The sequence below is a fragment of the Herpailurus yagouaroundi genome, unplaced genomic scaffold (genome assembly GCF_014898765.1).
Source record: "Herpailurus yagouaroundi ecotype Mexico unplaced genomic scaffold, PumYag 100, whole genome shotgun sequence".
In the NCBI taxonomy this organism is placed as follows: Eukaryota; Metazoa; Chordata; class Mammalia; order Carnivora; family Felidae; genus Herpailurus; species Herpailurus yagouaroundi.
Window position 1 is genome coordinate 85,552,289 of NW_024412391.1, and position 17,124 is coordinate 85,569,412.

The following is a 17,124-nucleotide window of genomic DNA, read 5'->3' on the forward strand; positions in this document are numbered from 1 at the left end:
CTCAAATGTAGAAAGCATGTGGTGTTATCATAATTCTGAGTCACTTATGCTTTCCATCTGCTTGAAAACTCACACCTATGGAGTGAGTATCTCCCTACTCTTCAACGGCATCAAACCAGATGGATTGTGTATCATGCAGATGGTACACACACATGCACACATACACACAGTCACAGATCAAAAGGCAACCATTGTGTTGTTGAACAGGCTACCCCTCCCAATGATTATGCACAAATCCTTCCATCCATGTATGTGCCAAGCACAAACCACTAGGGATTGGATTTTACTCTCAACTGAACTGATGTATGTCCAGAAGAGAATATATTTCTGTGAAGTCTTAATGGTGCTGTCAAAAATAACTTAACTCTCTCCATACAAAAAGAATGTTAATCAGGAGTCCCTGATTTATCTCTAGTGCTCTAAAGAGCTATCAGGTTGATCATACCAGATCTTACGACTGCAAGATATACCTGGCAGTATGTTATCACCTTGCCTTTGCTAAATAATTTAAACAGCTGTCATTGGCTGGATGTGATTGAGACCTTGATAGTGTGGCTGCTGTGATTCCAGCCACCAGCAGGTGGAGGCCAAGGGCAATGTCTGTCCCCAGCTCGGATGTTTTGCGGATCTCAAAGGAGCAAATACCCCAGTTTCCACTGGTCAGCAATTTACCTGATCTGTCACATACACGAAAAAGGGGGGGGGGGAGGGGAGAATGATGGCCAACACAAATCACCAAAAGATTTAAATTAAAAATGTTGGTAAAGGCGAAGTGTCAAGGAAACAGACACTTTGACTACAGATAAATAAATAAGATATTAAAACAATTCTAAATGAACTACTTGGAAGAGGGCAGAAATTAACACGCTCCCATTCTTCTCTTGAGTCCATTAGCAATGAATTCCCATTTCTCTAGCTAAACATTAACACTTAGATTTTACAGACCTTAAGACTATTTCAGAAACACAGAAAGACTGTCTGCTACCTGTCTTCCTTCCTTTCTGCCTCCAGAACTGGCTTTGAAAATCAAGAATGCCCAATCCTCCTTTTATGTCTGGAATCTGTTCCACATTTTCTGCTCTTACCAAAATATCTCCAATACATATTTACTGACCGTAATAACAGAACAACATAAACATACACTGGAAAACAGGACTCCATTTGCTCAGACTAGGTGTGAGCTCCAGATAATATCAGAGACAGACTGAAAAAGTGATTTTCAGTGACAGAGTTATCTCTCTTTTTGTTATTATTTTTATGGGTTCCAATTTGTTAGCTATTTGTAGATTCAGAAATGGGAAACATTTTCTGGACTCTGCTTACTTACTACTAGAGATGTTACAACTGCTAGGAAACACCACAACGATTAATGACTGCTATCCGTTGTTTGTTTGTTTTTTTAAGTGTCATCGGGGAGACCAGAGGACTGAAACTAGTGAAAGTATTTCAAGCCTATGACAGTCAATGTTGTTAAATTTTTCTTGTCCCCGCAAATGTTAAGAGAAACACCATTATCTTAACTTCTGCCCCAAACGTACTATCTGTGTGGCACCTGGGTGGCTCAGTTAAGTGTCTGACTTCAGCTCAGGTCATGATCTCACAGCTCGTGGGTTCGAGCCCTGCGTCGGGCTCCGTGCTGACAGCTCAGAGCCGGGAGCCTGTTTCCGATTCTGTGTCTCCCTCTCTCTCTGCCCCTCCCCTGATCACATTGTCTCTCTTTCTCTCAAATATAAATAATCATTAAAGAAAACCTGTACTATCTGTTGGCCAAATAGATTTATGGTGGGAAACGGCTCATGCAAAGAGATATAAAAAAGTTCTCCCTGCCCTCGGGCACATGTTGACTGTACCCAATAGGCCCACTGAAGCAAAGGCATCCTGACTAGTGGCAATTTGCACATGCATCACAAAAACCACAAGCACCAGCAAGGGCTCTCACTTTATCACACCATGCAGATCTTACTGCTGGAGCTCCTGCCTCAACAATCTCTTTGATGGAAAGCATTTTGGTCCTGGCATTCGTGCCAAAGCCCTTCCAAACACCTGTTAGCAAAGCTTCCGGAAGTGGAATGCAATGAATTCAATGCAGCAATGGGGTGTGTATCCCACAAAGCAGGGAAACACAACAGGATGATGGAAACCAGCCAACCCCTCCAGGAGATGGCGCCCGGAAAGCAGGTCCACAGGGACCCAGATTCCAGACAAGAATAGTGATTGGCTACACAATAATTTGCAATCTTGTGTAATTTATTGATTTATTTTGTTTACTCATTGTTTGTTTTCTTGGCAATGTTAGCTCTGAGCAATGGCGGAAAAGCCAGCAAGGTCTGAGGACTACCCTAGAATGAAATTCCACACTTACGTATCGGCTAGGCGATTTTAACTGAAAATAGGCATTTCTCTGATAAAAAAATAATGGATACCATGGGTTTAAAAACAATAGAAGAAATAACATTTCACATATTGATTTTTACTCATTTTCTGTGCTCAGAGGGGCTTTACTGTCTGTTTTACAACACACAGATTATGTTTCTTAGAAAAATTGTATCAATGGTTATATAATTTGTACTTTATTGTTTTTTCTTTTTCTTTTTAATGATTATTTGAGGGGGGGGCAGAGAGAGAGAGAGAGGGAGACACAGAATCTGAAGTAGGCTCCAGGCTCTGACCCACAAGCACAGAGCCCGATGTGGGGCTCAAACTCATGACCCCTGAGATCATGACCTAAGCTGAAGTTGGACACTTCACCAACTGAGCCACCCCGGCGCCCCTATTGTTTTTTCCTATTTAGCAATTTATTTAACAGTTTTGTCGTTGAACACTAGTTGCTTTCTACTTTAAATATTATACTAATACTCTGAGAAAGGTCTTTGTTTATAACCATATTTATAGCAATTGCTTAGATGACACAGGTAAATAGTTTCAATACTCAACCATAATCCCTTTATTCATTTATGATGCCTTTATTGAGTTCTGTTTTTGAATTTTTGCCCAGCACTTTATTAGGGTAACAGTCAATATGGAGAAAATAAAAAGAATCATACACTGAACATCCAAGTGCCTACTGCCTGGGACTTTCAATCCACATGTTACATTTGCTTTATTCTGTCTGTCCAGGCTGACTGAGTCATCTTTCAGTCTATCACAATGTTTTCCAGGAAATTCTATGGTGACTCTGTAGCCCTTACATATTTGATAATATCTTTCTGCTGCTTCCATATGTGACCAACTATACTGTCTTGGGGTTAAATAGCTACAGTGTGATTTTTTTATGTTCAAAATCTGCATGTTGTTATAATAGTTCCTGAACTTTAGTGCTGGGAAGGGCAAGTCCAAGGCCTGCCTGGTTGTTCTTTGGTAGCACATCTCCCCCCCCCCCCCCCATCCCTGTCCATGTGAAATGCTTGCAGAACTTTCTTCCAAGGTCTGAATTTAAAAGTTTGAAAGAATACATTCAGATGTTAGTCTCTCATCAATAGTGCATTTTTGTTGGTGATTTCTTGTGATCTGCACGCAGCAATTCCTTCAACTAGAAAACTGAGGAAACTTTCAGCTCAAGCCTGTTTTCTTCTGTTGTGCTGGCTGGTGTTGCATCTGCCTTTTTTCTTCCTTTTAATGTTTGGGGGAGGCATTAGCGGGGGAGGGGTAGCAAGAAAGGGAGCCACAGAATTGGAACAGGCTCCAGGCTCTAAGCTGTCAGCACAGAGCCCGACGTGGGGCTCAAACCCACAAATGGTGAGATCATGACCTGAACCAAAGTCGGACACTCAACTGACGGAGCCACCCAGGCGCCCCAGCAGCTACTCCTTTCTTTAAGGTGAACAGTTATCCGTGAATCCTCTCCTCAGTCTTTGACTCCTACATCTATTACCTTTGCTTATGATTTCCCTCTTTGTGTCAGGAGAGCTCCCCCTATCTGTCTGTCCTATCACAAAATCCATTCTCTACATTATGGCTTCCGGTCTTCACCACTTCTGCAAATTTTAATTCTAATATTACATTTCCTCCCCTTAAAACTGTTTCTTACATCATCTGCCTCATAAGCAATTCCCTTTTTATCTCAATGCGGTTACCTTATCACCACCTCTCTCATTTTTTGTTTCACATAAGGAAGGACATCTTGGATTTTGCTGACAAAAAATGTTGGTAATTTTATCTTGTTCTCTAAAGATAATTTAAACTCTGTATCCATTAGGCAATGTTTTCCTCCTTTTGGGTTGCTCTCTCTACAGCCATTTTAAAAATGTGTTGACTTGTTTTATTATATAAAATTAGGGGACATCTCTCTAGGCCTGATCAGTAGACACAGGACCATCTTCTTGGCTCCTTTTATTCCCCCATCTGGAGATGTCCTTTCCAGAACAGGAGCTGGGGAAGGATGCATCAAGTGTCTACACAAAAGCATCTGTCATGAATGCCTCCATATGTGTCAAAGGACAAACTGCTATGAGAGAAGCAGCAGACCCAGAATGACCTTGATGCTTCGGAAAGATGCTCCCACCCCACGGGGGGCTGGATGCCAACTGCCTTCTGCCCAGATTGGATGAATGAAACGATCACATACTTATTCATGCCAGGCTTCGTTATCATACTTTAACGATCTGTTTAATCCTCGGTTTGTGCAAAGTCCTCTGGTCTTGGCTAATACTTCCAGAATACAGAACCACTGATACTTTGACTTTCTTTGTATACTTAAGTGTAAAGGGCATTAAAATGAAAACAAACAAACAAACAAACAAACAAAAAGCCCAACCCTGGTAATAGTGAAGCTGATGTAAGTTCGTGATTTTTTTTTAATGTTTTCAGGTGTCTCATTTAATTTTCAGTTATGTGCTCCTGGGATGCATTTCATTTTCATTAAAATACTCCTGGGGTAAGTGACACAAATGGTAACTAAAGAATGTAAGAAATGTACTGTATATTGTTAATTTGGTTAAAGGACATTTTATACCAGAGTCAGAGAGTAGCCATCTTCTGGATACTTGCTCTTGGAAGAGGCACTTGGCCCAAAAAGTCACTGAATTCTAGGCTTGCCAATTTACCCCAAACGTGAAGAGTAAGAATTCTGATCCACCGGCAGACTTCTGCTTGACAGGTTCAACGTATGCACATCCCACAGCCGGTGGGGAAACTGACCTTTACTGTGACTCTAGAGTTTTCTAGGTGTTACACCCCTGGTTTTTCACATTTATTGCACATTTATGTGCCCAACACCCCAATTGGGTATCATTCCCATTTTCTACACAAGTCAACGAATACTTAGAGGTAAAGCAACTCACCCTGTCAGTAAACCAGGAGCAACACAGTTTGTCTAAGTCTACATTCCGTGTTCTGTCACACCATCCCGAATCCCAGAAGACAATGCACCACTCCAGAGTTCTGTAGTCATCCTGAGATGTAGAGCATCCCCATGGACTCACTGCTTCCTACTGACAACTAAGCAAGTGATGCTTGGTGAAGAATGTGAGTGTATTTTCACAAACTCTAATGCATTCACCTGTTGTCTTGGAATGCCATTCTTTATAGTGAGATTTCTAGATTATAAATAAAATCTTTATCCACATACATGCACTATTTATGGGGCACCTAAGCAAACATATCATAAAATCCCTCTTAATGGAGAGCTAATTGTATGACAAAAAGATAACGAGAAATGGTTGGCTGGGTAGGATTTCCCTAACGTTAGTTTTGCCGATCGCCCTATAGATGCATTGTTTAGAAAGATACGTATGTGGTGGGAGAGAAAGTCAACCGTCTTTTGGCTTTACCCTCTGCACTACGGAGTTACAACTGAGAACACTTAGAAACTCGGCAGTTGGACATTCTCGGTTATATTCACGTTAGAGACGAATAGGATCCCAAAGCTGGAAGGGCCATGGGGTCCATCTAACCCAATGTCACCATTTTACAGATGAGAAAATGGGATGGAATGCCAGCACCACTGGAGAGAGAGCTGGAGTGCCAAGTCTTAGTTGTGATTCTTCCACTAATCAGCATGGGAGCTGGAATGAAACCCTGAGTCCCTCTAGAAAGTCAGAAAGGGAGATAAATAGCATAAAGGAAATGCTGGCCACAGGCCACCCTTGCCTTTTCCTACCCATCCCTTAAAATGGATCCAACCTGAGCCCTTGACTTGTCTGAAGATCCTAACATCTGTGTCTAAATACAGGATTTTCCTCCAGATGCATTTTAAAGAAAAGTCTAAGAGGCAACTAGCATCATTTTAGCCCCAAAGACTCCTGTACTGAGACACAGGCTAGTGGCTGGTACTCCTCTCCACACAAACTATACTGAAAACAGCTCAGGCCTTCATTTTTCTTCAGCAGGACTGCAGAGGTGAGTTCTCCCATGGACACCACCCCCAGTGGTGTTCCTTTCCAACGGGGCACCTGGTATTATTACAAACTTCATTTGATAGATCTATGTGCGTCCCTTCCTAATAAAGGAGTTTAGTGGTTTTCTTCCCCTTGACCTTCATCTCAATCATCTTTTTTCAATCTACTCTCTGAGAATTGCCTGCAGTCCCATCATCAACCGTCAGCAACTGGGTCTCAGCACAACTCAGCCACTGGGAGCAGGGTCGCCATGGCAACGTCTGTCAGAACTAGCTCCGTACTTTAAAAATTAAGATCTTCTGCAGAAATGCCAAAATTAATGAATTTTTGGTTGGTCTGGCCTTTCAGGTCATGGCAGAGTATCCAATAATGATACGTATTCAAACAATAAAGTTCTAATTAGAGATTTACTTGCAAAGTCTATGACATACATACCTAGGACAAGTGGCTTTATCTTTCAAAGCAAAGGTGAATACGGCGTACCACATGCTCTCAGAGATGGGGATGTGAGCAAGTACCAGTTTCCAAGGAGGCTGCAAAGGACAGCTTCCGTGGATACTGCACGTAGTTTCAGAGGCTGTTTAAGGAAAATGCCTTTACAACACAAGGAACAGTTGACCTTGCCTGGCCGCATGATCTGTCTTTGAATGATACATAAAGCATTTGCTGCCACTGCTCAAAGTGCCTTCTTGTGAGTGGACCGACGCTTCAGTTGGCTGCCAGACACACCCAGAGACTAGACCAAAAATGGTAATCTGCAAATCACCGAAATGTCATCATGGTCTGTTGGCAAAACTCCCAATCTTGACCTTGCCAAAAACCACATGCGCCTTTCTGGACAGCCTGGAATCCGGCCAGATGATGGACTGGAGCCTGAATCTTGGGGAAGGGTAGGCAGCTGACAGCGGCATGTGGAAGATCCAACTGCACACCTCTGATGTTGCAGCCTTCGCATAGCTCGAGGTATTGGTAAGTAAAGCCTACTCCAGGGTGGTGGGTCAGCCCAGTTGCCTAGCAGATACCACAAGGGATTTGGAAATGCTTACTGCTTTAACGTAATAAGTTGTAGATTCTTGAGCACAGGAACAGAACATATAGTTTAGCAGGTACAGTGATCTTAAAGGAAGATGGGCACACTGGCAGAGGCAGGTAAAATCACTTCCCCGAGGCCACCTCGCTGCTTAGCCATGGAACCCATTCTCCAGACTCTCAATTCAGGGGTCTTTCTGTTACAGCCTCTTTGATATTTGCTCTACATCCAAAGTGGGGGATTAGGGGCTCCTGGGTGGCTCAGTCGATTGAGCATCTGACTCTTGATTTCAGCTCAGGTCATGATCTTCGGGTCGTGGGATCAAGCCCTTTGTGGGGCTCCTCACTGAGCATGGAGCCTGCTTAAGATTCTCTCTCTCTCTCCCTCTGCTGTTCCCCCGCTCACCTGTATTCTCTCCCTCTAAAATAAAAATTAAATTAAATTAAAAAAAAAAAAACAAAACAAAGTGGGGGATTAGAATACACGTTCCTTCTGAGAAGTTCAAGGCTGAGGCTGCACAAACATTTCTGATTTCATCTTGACCCTTCAGCTACAAACCAGGAACTTCCACGGAGTCTAAGCATTAGTGGTGGGACATGCTGGGGTCAGGATGGGGAGATTTCCGCCTTGCTGTGACCCCGATGGCTTTAGTTAGATGTGCTGTGAAATCGGTCTACAAATGTACTTTTTAAGAACTTTGTAAACATTTTTCAATTATTTTATTTTAGAGAGAGAGCATACAAGGGAGGGGCAGAGAGAGAGAGAGAGTGAGATAGAAAATCCAAAGCAGCCTCCGCACTGCCAAACGCAGACCCTAACACGGGGCTCGAAGCCACGAACCAGGAGATCCTGGCCTGAGCCAAAATCAAGAGTCGGGTGCTTAACCAACCAAGCCACCCTGGCACCTCTACAAATGTACTTTTATAAAGCCTGCTCTTTTTAAAAATATAGTAGCTGGTGCAGTTGGGAGATGGCTATCTATGGATTAAGATGCCAGGATTTGAATTTCACGTTACCACTTTCTGGGTGTGTGAGTTTGGTTAAACCACGTATGCTCTGTGTCTCAGTTTCCTTAATCTGTAAAATGGGACAATGACACTGAGGTAAAGCCTATTTCCTGGAGCTTTGAGATAACACACATCGAATATTAGCACTCAGTGATATCTGCTGTTACTACATGGCCTCTGTTTACTTTAACCTTACTCCCTTGGTGTTATAGTCAGACTGCCTTTCGCTTCAGGCCACACAAAGTCATTCTCGAAGAAAGCATCTGAGCCACTTGAGACTTGTGGGAACAGAAGACAATTTGTCAGAGATAATTTCTCTATTCTCCCTCAAGCAGTTTTTACTGATCATACATATGGTTCCAAATCACGTCCACTCATGAGGACTGGTCCATGTAAAGGGCTTTTCTACCCTGGAGGAGTTGAGAAGATAGACCATCAAGAAAGGGCAAGAAGCAGATACAGAGCAGTAACACACGCTAGTCTGGATGTTCAGTTCCACATTATCCGTGGACTCCATAAATCTTAGCACACTCACTCATGGAGCGAGAGGGCTGAGCCAGTGGAATGCATCTCTGAGGCTCTCATGTATGGGGAGGGACTGGAATTGATGTGTGCGTGTGTGTGTGTGTGGGGGTGGTTAGTTATTACTGCCTAAGCAGAGTTGCCTTTTTAAAAAAATATTTATTTATTTTTGAGAATGAGCAAGCAGGGGAGGGGCAGAGAGAGAGAGGGACACAGAGAACCCCAAGCAGGCTCCACACTGACAGCAGAGAGCTGGATGCGGGGCTGAAACCCACAAACCATGAGATCATGACCTGAGCCGAAACTGAGTTGGACGCTTAACTGACTGAGCCACCCAGGAGCCCTCAGAGTTGTCTTTTTTAACATTTGAATGGGTCTGGTCTTACACAGGCTACCCAACAGTGCTGATTGGCCAGCAATGGTTTCCATGTGGGCTTGTAAATGAGCCAATATACACTGGGAGAAGAGGGGAGTTTTTTGTTTTGTTTTTTTTTTAATCCCATTTCATTACAACCAGACATGTTAAAAACATCACCCAGAGCACAAAATTTCCTACGTGACAAAAAACATACACGAATACAGACACAAAACTTCAGTCACTGTAGGATTCTACTTATATGAACTATCCAGAGTAGGTACATCTGTGGAGCCAGAAAGCAGATTGGCAGTTACCAGGGGCTGGGAGAAGGGCGTGAGGACCTGCCTAATTGGTAGGAGGTTTTAATTCGGGGTGATGAGGATGTTTTAGAACTAGATAGAGGTAACAGTGGTGCAACATTACGAATGTAGTAAAGCCACTGAATTGTTCACTTTAAATTGATTCCTCTTACGTTATTTGAATTTCACCTTAATTTAGAAAAAAAAAGCACATGTCAAGAGAAACACTTAGAAAATCACTAGGCACCCATCATCTACAAGTAGCTCCTCGACAGTGGCAGAATGATCTGAAACCTGATATTCACCTCTGAGTGGAAGAACACTCAGAACGAACGATAACATTACACACCCCTCACCTAGACCTGTTCAAGAAGGGGATCTGGAATAGTAGACCCCAGAAAGCAGTTGCTTAGCAACTGGCAGGTGGTTAACGAATACCTTTGTGATGTTCAATGATGTTCATCGTTGTCTGGCCTCATGCCAGAAATAGCAGTGCCCCTATTTTCCAGAGCTGGAAACTGACAAATCCAGGTCAACCAGGTCTGTGAGGTGTGAGATGTGGGGAGATGTCCTCCAGCTTGTTACCTTCCCTTTAGTGGTGGCTAACTTCATCTCTTTCCTGTGACTTGGGGCAACGGTAGAGAGAAAGATCTAGGCCCAGCCACTTGTATCAACTTTGTGTATATCTCTGGAGCTCACCTGCCTTTCTCTCCTTCTCCAACCACCTAAAGGAGGGTGTAGCTGAGGGGACAGTGTGAGTTCTCTGATTGACCCTATCTCCCTAGCAACGAAGGTAGAAAAATTCCCTATCAATGGACTTTGCCTGAAAGTCTTCTTAGTTAGACAGGGCAAAGAATTTTTGATGGGACACAGCTTTAGGAACCAAGAGGAAACGTGTGCTGAGGGGGACCTATATGAGATTGAGTCCCTTAACACTTCTGACGTAGGGCCAATGTTGAAAAGGGGGTTTCTATCTTCCACGTCTGTTGCCCTCTTCTTCCCCAAGTATAGATTTCACCTACTTCTGCTGATCTTGGGGGAAACCACTTTTCATTATGATGATGGCAATAACCATACCATCAAAAAATCATTGACTGAGGAACCTCTATGTGCCAGTTGCTGAGCTAGTGACTTGTGTTATTTCCAAGCCATTACAGGAAAATTTGAAGAAAATTATTGACCCATTTTGCCTTTGAGGTGATGGCGGCTCAGAGGTCACAGAGCTACTATGCTGCAGAATAAGAAAGATGGCAGCATTTTTGATCACAATAAGCAGCTTGCTTTTCCTAAATATAAAAAGTAAATTATCTGGGGGCACCTGGATGGTTCCGCTGGTTGAGCTTCTAACTCTTGACTTCAGCTCAGATCATGATCTCATGGTTGTGAGACTGAGTCCTCACGTCAGCATGGAGCCTATTCAAGATTCTCTCCTTCTCCTCTTGCCCCTCCAACACACACACACATATGCTCTTGCTTTCCCCCTGTCTCTCAAGAAAAAAAAACAAAAACCAAAACTAAATTATCTGAATGGAAGCAAAGAGGAGGAAAATGACCATCTAAATATTTGTGTTTTAAGATCTGGCTGTAGTCTCTTTCAGGACCCCCAGATTAGAGTGTCAACCAATCAAATTAATGACTCAGAATTTACTGGCACCCTGCTCTGTACTGGGTACCATGGAACAATAACAATAACAATAACAACCACAACAACAGAGACATTGTCTGGCCGGAGGGGCACTGAAAATGTAACTACTTGTTAGTGGGAATGCAGTCAAACTCAGAGAAAATAGCCACTTCTGTGATGTTTTTTTCTATAAAAAGGGATACATACATACATACATACATACATACATACATACATACATAGAACTTAATTCAAAGCATGTTCCAGAGTGGGCGCTTTGACTTTGTAGATAATTCTACGATGATGAAGGGCAGACAAGAAATCAAGGTACTCTGGCTTCCTGTCCTCTTGTGTGTTCCTGTGACATACTGGGACCTCATGCCTGGAGGCACAGTGGAAGCCCCTGGCTCTCACATTTACTCTGCACAAGGAGAAACCTGAAATGCTGTCTCCCATGCATGTGACCGTCATGGAAGAAACCTCGAGCACGCTGTAATCTTGACCTCCTCCACCACTAGTCTGTGTGAACTTGGATGGCAGAAACTGTGTCTATTTACTGTATCACTGTATGCCCCAGATCCAGAATAGAGCCTGACATCTAGGGAGGACTCCGATATATTTGTCAACTGAATGAAGGAAGAAACAGCCACCTGCCTTCTACTGAAGCACACAGAAATCTTCCTAGCAAGATTAAGTGTTATATATATATATATATATATATATATATATATATATATATATATTTCCCCCCCCTTGGTGGCTTAAGTTGGTGTTGACAAGTCAACTTAAGTCTGGTGACATCTTCAAAAAAACAAAATGCAGCGAAAACAAAAGTAGACCCAGAATAATGGGTCAATGTTTCGCCTTCCAGGTTTCTCCACCAATTCTAAAAACATCTTTGCCTTGATCTTTTCCCCCATTTCTATTTTAGAAATCACGGTAACCCTAAATTTAATTGCAGTATATTTAAAAATAATAGGCCAAAAAAAAAAAAAAAAAAGCAGTTTTTTTTGGTCCAGTTCACATCATCAGAGCAAAATACAGGAGCAGACAGAAATTTAGAAAAAATTAGAAAGTGACTTTCTAACAAGAAAATTGAACAAATGCAGGTAAAAATCTTTATGTGATTCTTAACCTAATTTTCTGATATATATCTGAAACAAATACTGATCATCTATTTTCCTAAAGATGATTTCCATCACTTATATAACATGGAAACATTTGGACAAGAAACAAGTGTTGGCTTTTAAGATGTATCCTGCAGAGGGGTGCCCGGGTGGCTCAGTCGGTTAAGCATCCGACCTCAGCTCCAGTCATGATCTCGCAGTTCTTGGGTTCAAGCCCTGTGTCTGGCTCTGTGCTGATAGCTCAGAGCCTGGAACCTGCTTCGGATTCTGTGTTCCTCTCTCTCTACCCCTCCCCTACTCACTCTCTGTCTCTCGACATTAAATAAATGTTAAAAAATAAATAGATAAAAATAAAATGCATCCTACAGATATACGGGAGCAATTTAGCATTGTAGGGAAAAACTAAAAACATTAGGTAAAGGGGAATAGAACAACAAACAAAAATGTAATAATTACTTCTCTTGAAAGCCCTAGGTTTCTTTGTGAACCACGGTTAAGATTTCCTGTTTCTGAAATTGCATTTGCCTTTCTCTCTTTTTTTTTTTTTTAACAAAACCACCACAAACTTCACCTCATATGAGATGCATTGTCAAGACTCAATATAATAACTGTGTGGTGACATTTTGGCAGCAAAAAAAAAAAAAAAAAGGACCTCAAAAGGTCATGTCAACCCAATCCTGACTGATGACAGCCATCGCCAACCTACTAATTAATTCTCAGAACACAAGGTGAATTTTTTATGTCTTTACAACTAAATATCACACATCTAGCAAGGGAGAAGAACTTTCTTTGGAAAAAATAACCCTAATACTATCTTACATGATTATGACCGGAAGCAAGAAGCTGTAAGTCCACATTCAAGGACAAAACTACATTCTATAGGATGGTGTTTCCCTAAGTTCAAGGGAGAACATGGAGAAGAACTGACCTGATCGAAGCATGTCAATTTATGACACAGAGACAGGAGCTACCTTTGATGGGCGTTAGTCCAAGTGAGCTGCTATAAGCTGCCTTCTTCTGTTGCCATTTTTCAGACGGTATGAAGATGGGAAAATGAGTTACTGGAACGTTTTCTCCTCAGAGAGGGTGGCTCACAGATGGGCTGTACCTGTGGTTCCCACATAACCTCCGTGTCTCGACAGGTACCTGAATCCTTCGTAGGACTCTCCAAATCGCCTTATATTTCACAAGGAATCCAAATTGTTTTTTATTCTCCAAAGTTCACTTACAAGCTTTAGGAGACAAGTGTTTTCAGACAGAGGAATTCTGTCCAATATCTCCTTACCCGACATGAGGGAAGCTGGTTTTAGTGATGGGTGTACCACATGGTGCGTTAAACATTTTTTAAATCAACCTTGGTTAAAAGAGATTACAAATCTTCATGGTAGGTCTGATATAGTAGCTGCTTAGTAATGGGTAGCTATTAATATTGTTCATTGGAAAAAACAATGAATTTGGACTCTGGTTGGTTTTGGTTTTGGTTTTGTTTTTTTGAGGGAGAGAGAGAGCACAAGCAGGGGAGGGGCAGAGGGAGAGAATCCCAAGCAGGCTCCGTGCTGTCAATGCAGAGCCCAATGTGGGGCTTGACGCCACAAACTGTGAGATCATGACCTGAGCCTGGACGCTTAACCAACTAAGCCACCCAGGCGCCCCTGAATTTGAATTCTGAAAACAAAAACTACTTCTGTAGGTCTGTTTAAAGAAGGATAGGTGCAATTGGTACATGGCCAGGACCTGCTGAGAGGGGACCATGGACAACTGACATTCCAGCTGGTATTTAACTCGTGAGCTTGTCTATTTCACACCTCCAATCTACGGCATGACATCACACAGCCTTGCTCAAAACCCTGGGTGTTTTGGCATCAAGCCTTACACTGGGGCACGGAATCCACGTGCTTTCAAAGTACTGGTGAGGATGAAGTCTGTGCTGCTATTCAAAACAGAAATTTGGCGACAACTTTTTGGGACTGAAGCCATTTCTAAATCACCATCTGAACCTCATCAATATCAAACTCCCGGGTGTCACCTGTAGTCTTTTGAAAATCAATTCCCTTTCTAACAGTAGTAAAACAAGATTAACTGTGTCTTCCCCTTCCTTTGTTATTTAAATCATCTTAAAGGGAACATGGGAGGACAGTTTGAAATCCGACACCCAATGGAGGGGGGCATCTGCACTGAGTTATGAAGATCACTAGCGAATGTGGGAGAAAATCCGACACTGGAGCCCTGAGACGGAGCCTCAGCGCTCTCCAATCTGAAGTCCGTGTAAGCAGCACTTCCAACAGCGACTCAACCTAGCAGAGCACAGTTCTTGTTTTCCCTGCAGAACTCTGTCCAACTCTGTAAGTGGAAAATCCTTTTGCTTGAGTCTGTATTTCCCATCACTATCTTACCCTATTATTTATTTTCTACTCTATTAATAAACCATAGATTTGACCGGTGACCTACCCTCTTCCTGGTAAAATAACAACAAAAAATGATAGCAAGAAATATAACTTTAATTTCTCCAGTTATCTAATCTAGGCAATGTTCTTCTGGGGAAGAGGGAGGCTGATTTTCATTTTTGTACAGATTCTGTAAAGACTATAATGAATGGTAACCTGATTGAGATTCTTGGGAGACATCTTAACTGCATTTCATACATAAACTATTTTCCACTCTCCATGAGTATTCTGAATTAAATCTTCCTTGGTGTTATCCAAGGTGTTATCCAAGCGCTTTCATGAGCGCTATACTGTCCAACTCAATATGGTGCGTAGAGAGCTCAGCCTGGTGTGTTATGTGGCTGTGTGGAGCGGGGTAAGAGTGGGTTTCCAAGCAGACAGAGGGTCCCCGCCCTTGCACAGAATACAACCTCAAGGTCCCTCTTTTAAGAGCGAACACCAGATGTGGTTTTGAGGAAATGGTTGTACACATAGGAATCTTTATAGATTCAAGGGTTTTTAATATGGGGTTTCCATCCGCCACTGAGACTTAACCAACCTACAAAACTAACATTGTAAGAAATCAATATGTAGACAACAAAGTTAGTATCCTTCTGTTTATCACCCGCAGGTTGGTCCCTCCCTGCAGGGCCATTGCTAGCCCATCACAGACAGAGCACAACAGCAACAAGGCTGGTTATTTGTGAGTTCTACAACCTACCTACCATGAATAGGAGAGTCTCAGAAAAGAATTAAGACACCCTTTTTTTGAGAACCAAGCCTGAGGTTATATGACGTTTCTCACTAGATCAAAAGATCAGGTGTCTGGATATCGTCCTTTTAAAAACATAAACGAGAATGAAGTTTCACTGTCAAGGGCACAAAGGCTATTTGCACCTGGGGAGCCATGGCAGATGAGGTGATTTGGCCCAAGTGAAGCATGGATGAGAAGGGAGAAATGAGATCATGAGATGAGCAGGGCTGTGGCAGAGAAGGCAGGTGGAGGGTGGGAAGGGGGCGGCGCTCACCACTGCCCCCTCCACTGGCTCCTCAGCCCGGGTGTCCAGTCCAGAGTCCAGCCCGACAGCAGGTGTGGCGGCAGCAGGGGGCTCCTCTGCTTTCGGCTCTGTGGGTAGGGCCTGTTCAGATTCAGCCTTTGATTGTTTGTTTTAGGGTCAGAGGAAAAAGATTCAACATGTGAGTAGATAACATCACAGGATACTGGACAATTAAGACTTTCTTCATCATCCTATGGGCAACTAGCTTCATGAAGTCCGTGCTGGAAAAAAAGCCACACATTTGGCATCAGGAGCCCTTAACTGGAAACTCTAGAAATGAACCCTTAATTAGGCTTTGCTTTAGCATCATCAAGCACTATCATTTCCCCTGAAGTCAGACAAAGACTTACCATTTTGGCTACTACTCGTTTTACGTACTTGCAGCTTTATGATGTCTGCAAGAGATCCTAAAATGGTACTTTCTGCCATCTCGCAGAGAGAGAGGAGATCCTAAGAGCTCCCTTAGGAGTTGGAAGGAGGTCTCGAGAAAGGGCTCAGAGGCACAGGGTTCTGGGACCTTCTGGCTCTGATATGCACTGCATTTCAAATGACCCCAAATTGAAGGGTCACTCCAATATTTAGATCAAAATGCATTCATCTGCATGACTAGGTCACCATGAAGCCACCGTCCCACTCACCTGGCTGGGAGGAGCAGACCCAGCTACCTGGCAAGTAGCCACCACAATCACAGATGCTTTGCGGCCTTGTATATTCTTGTTCAGTGTCTTGTTCCACTTTCCCCCGCTCCCCAAACAAATTCTTAGCAATCAGTCTCTTCATATAATAAGCTAATTCTGTAGGGGACCACAGGGTGGTATTCTCTGTGATACCAATTAGACTCTTCTAATTGTGTGGCCAAGAGTGAGGATTTTCCATCCCACGGTGACCTTGACACACAGACTTCCTCCTGATCCCAATTATATGCTGAATCAAGCCTCTGGAATCTCTTCACTCCAGACTTCGTTTGTTTCAAAATTAGCAATATTAAGTAACAACAGGCCCCTTAAGAACACCACAGCCAATGCATATCACCACGGCTACTGAAAATGTTTCCACCTTTGCAATTCTGACTACTGTAAGCACGTTTATTTAGCTGCATGATTTCACTAAATGGATGGCCATCAGAAGGCACATTGAGGTCCTTTTCCATTAGGACATTTAAAGTGTTAAGAAAGTTGAAAAGTGTTTTCCTGGAGGAGTAAGAAGTTTCCAAAAACACTGTGATTGGGGAAATCAGTAACTTCTGTCAAACTCTCCCTCATCAGAAGCAATGAAGAGCCAAAGCCCCTTTGACAAGTTCCATATGGAAGGGATGGGAAAGGTAGGCTGAGATTACAGGAA

At 42.8% G+C, this 17,124-nt stretch overlaps 1 protein-coding gene across 5 annotated transcripts in view; it reads right to left on the reverse strand.

Annotated features, from left to right (window-relative positions):
* The window catches only part of AMPH (amphiphysin), a 145,758-nt gene that overhangs the window by 15,197 nt on the left and 113,437 nt on the right, over positions 1-17,124 (reverse strand). For 3 of the 5 annotated variants that reach the window (XM_040472997.1, XM_040472996.1, XM_040472999.1), the window contains one exon: positions 15,754-15,879. The exons of the other annotated variants lie outside the window; for them this stretch is intronic. In XM_040472997.1, coding sequence (XP_040328931.1) covers positions 15,754-15,879 — 126 coding nt within the window. The remainder of the gene's footprint in view (positions 1-15,753; positions 15,880-17,124) is intronic. 5 annotated transcript variants of the gene reach the window in all.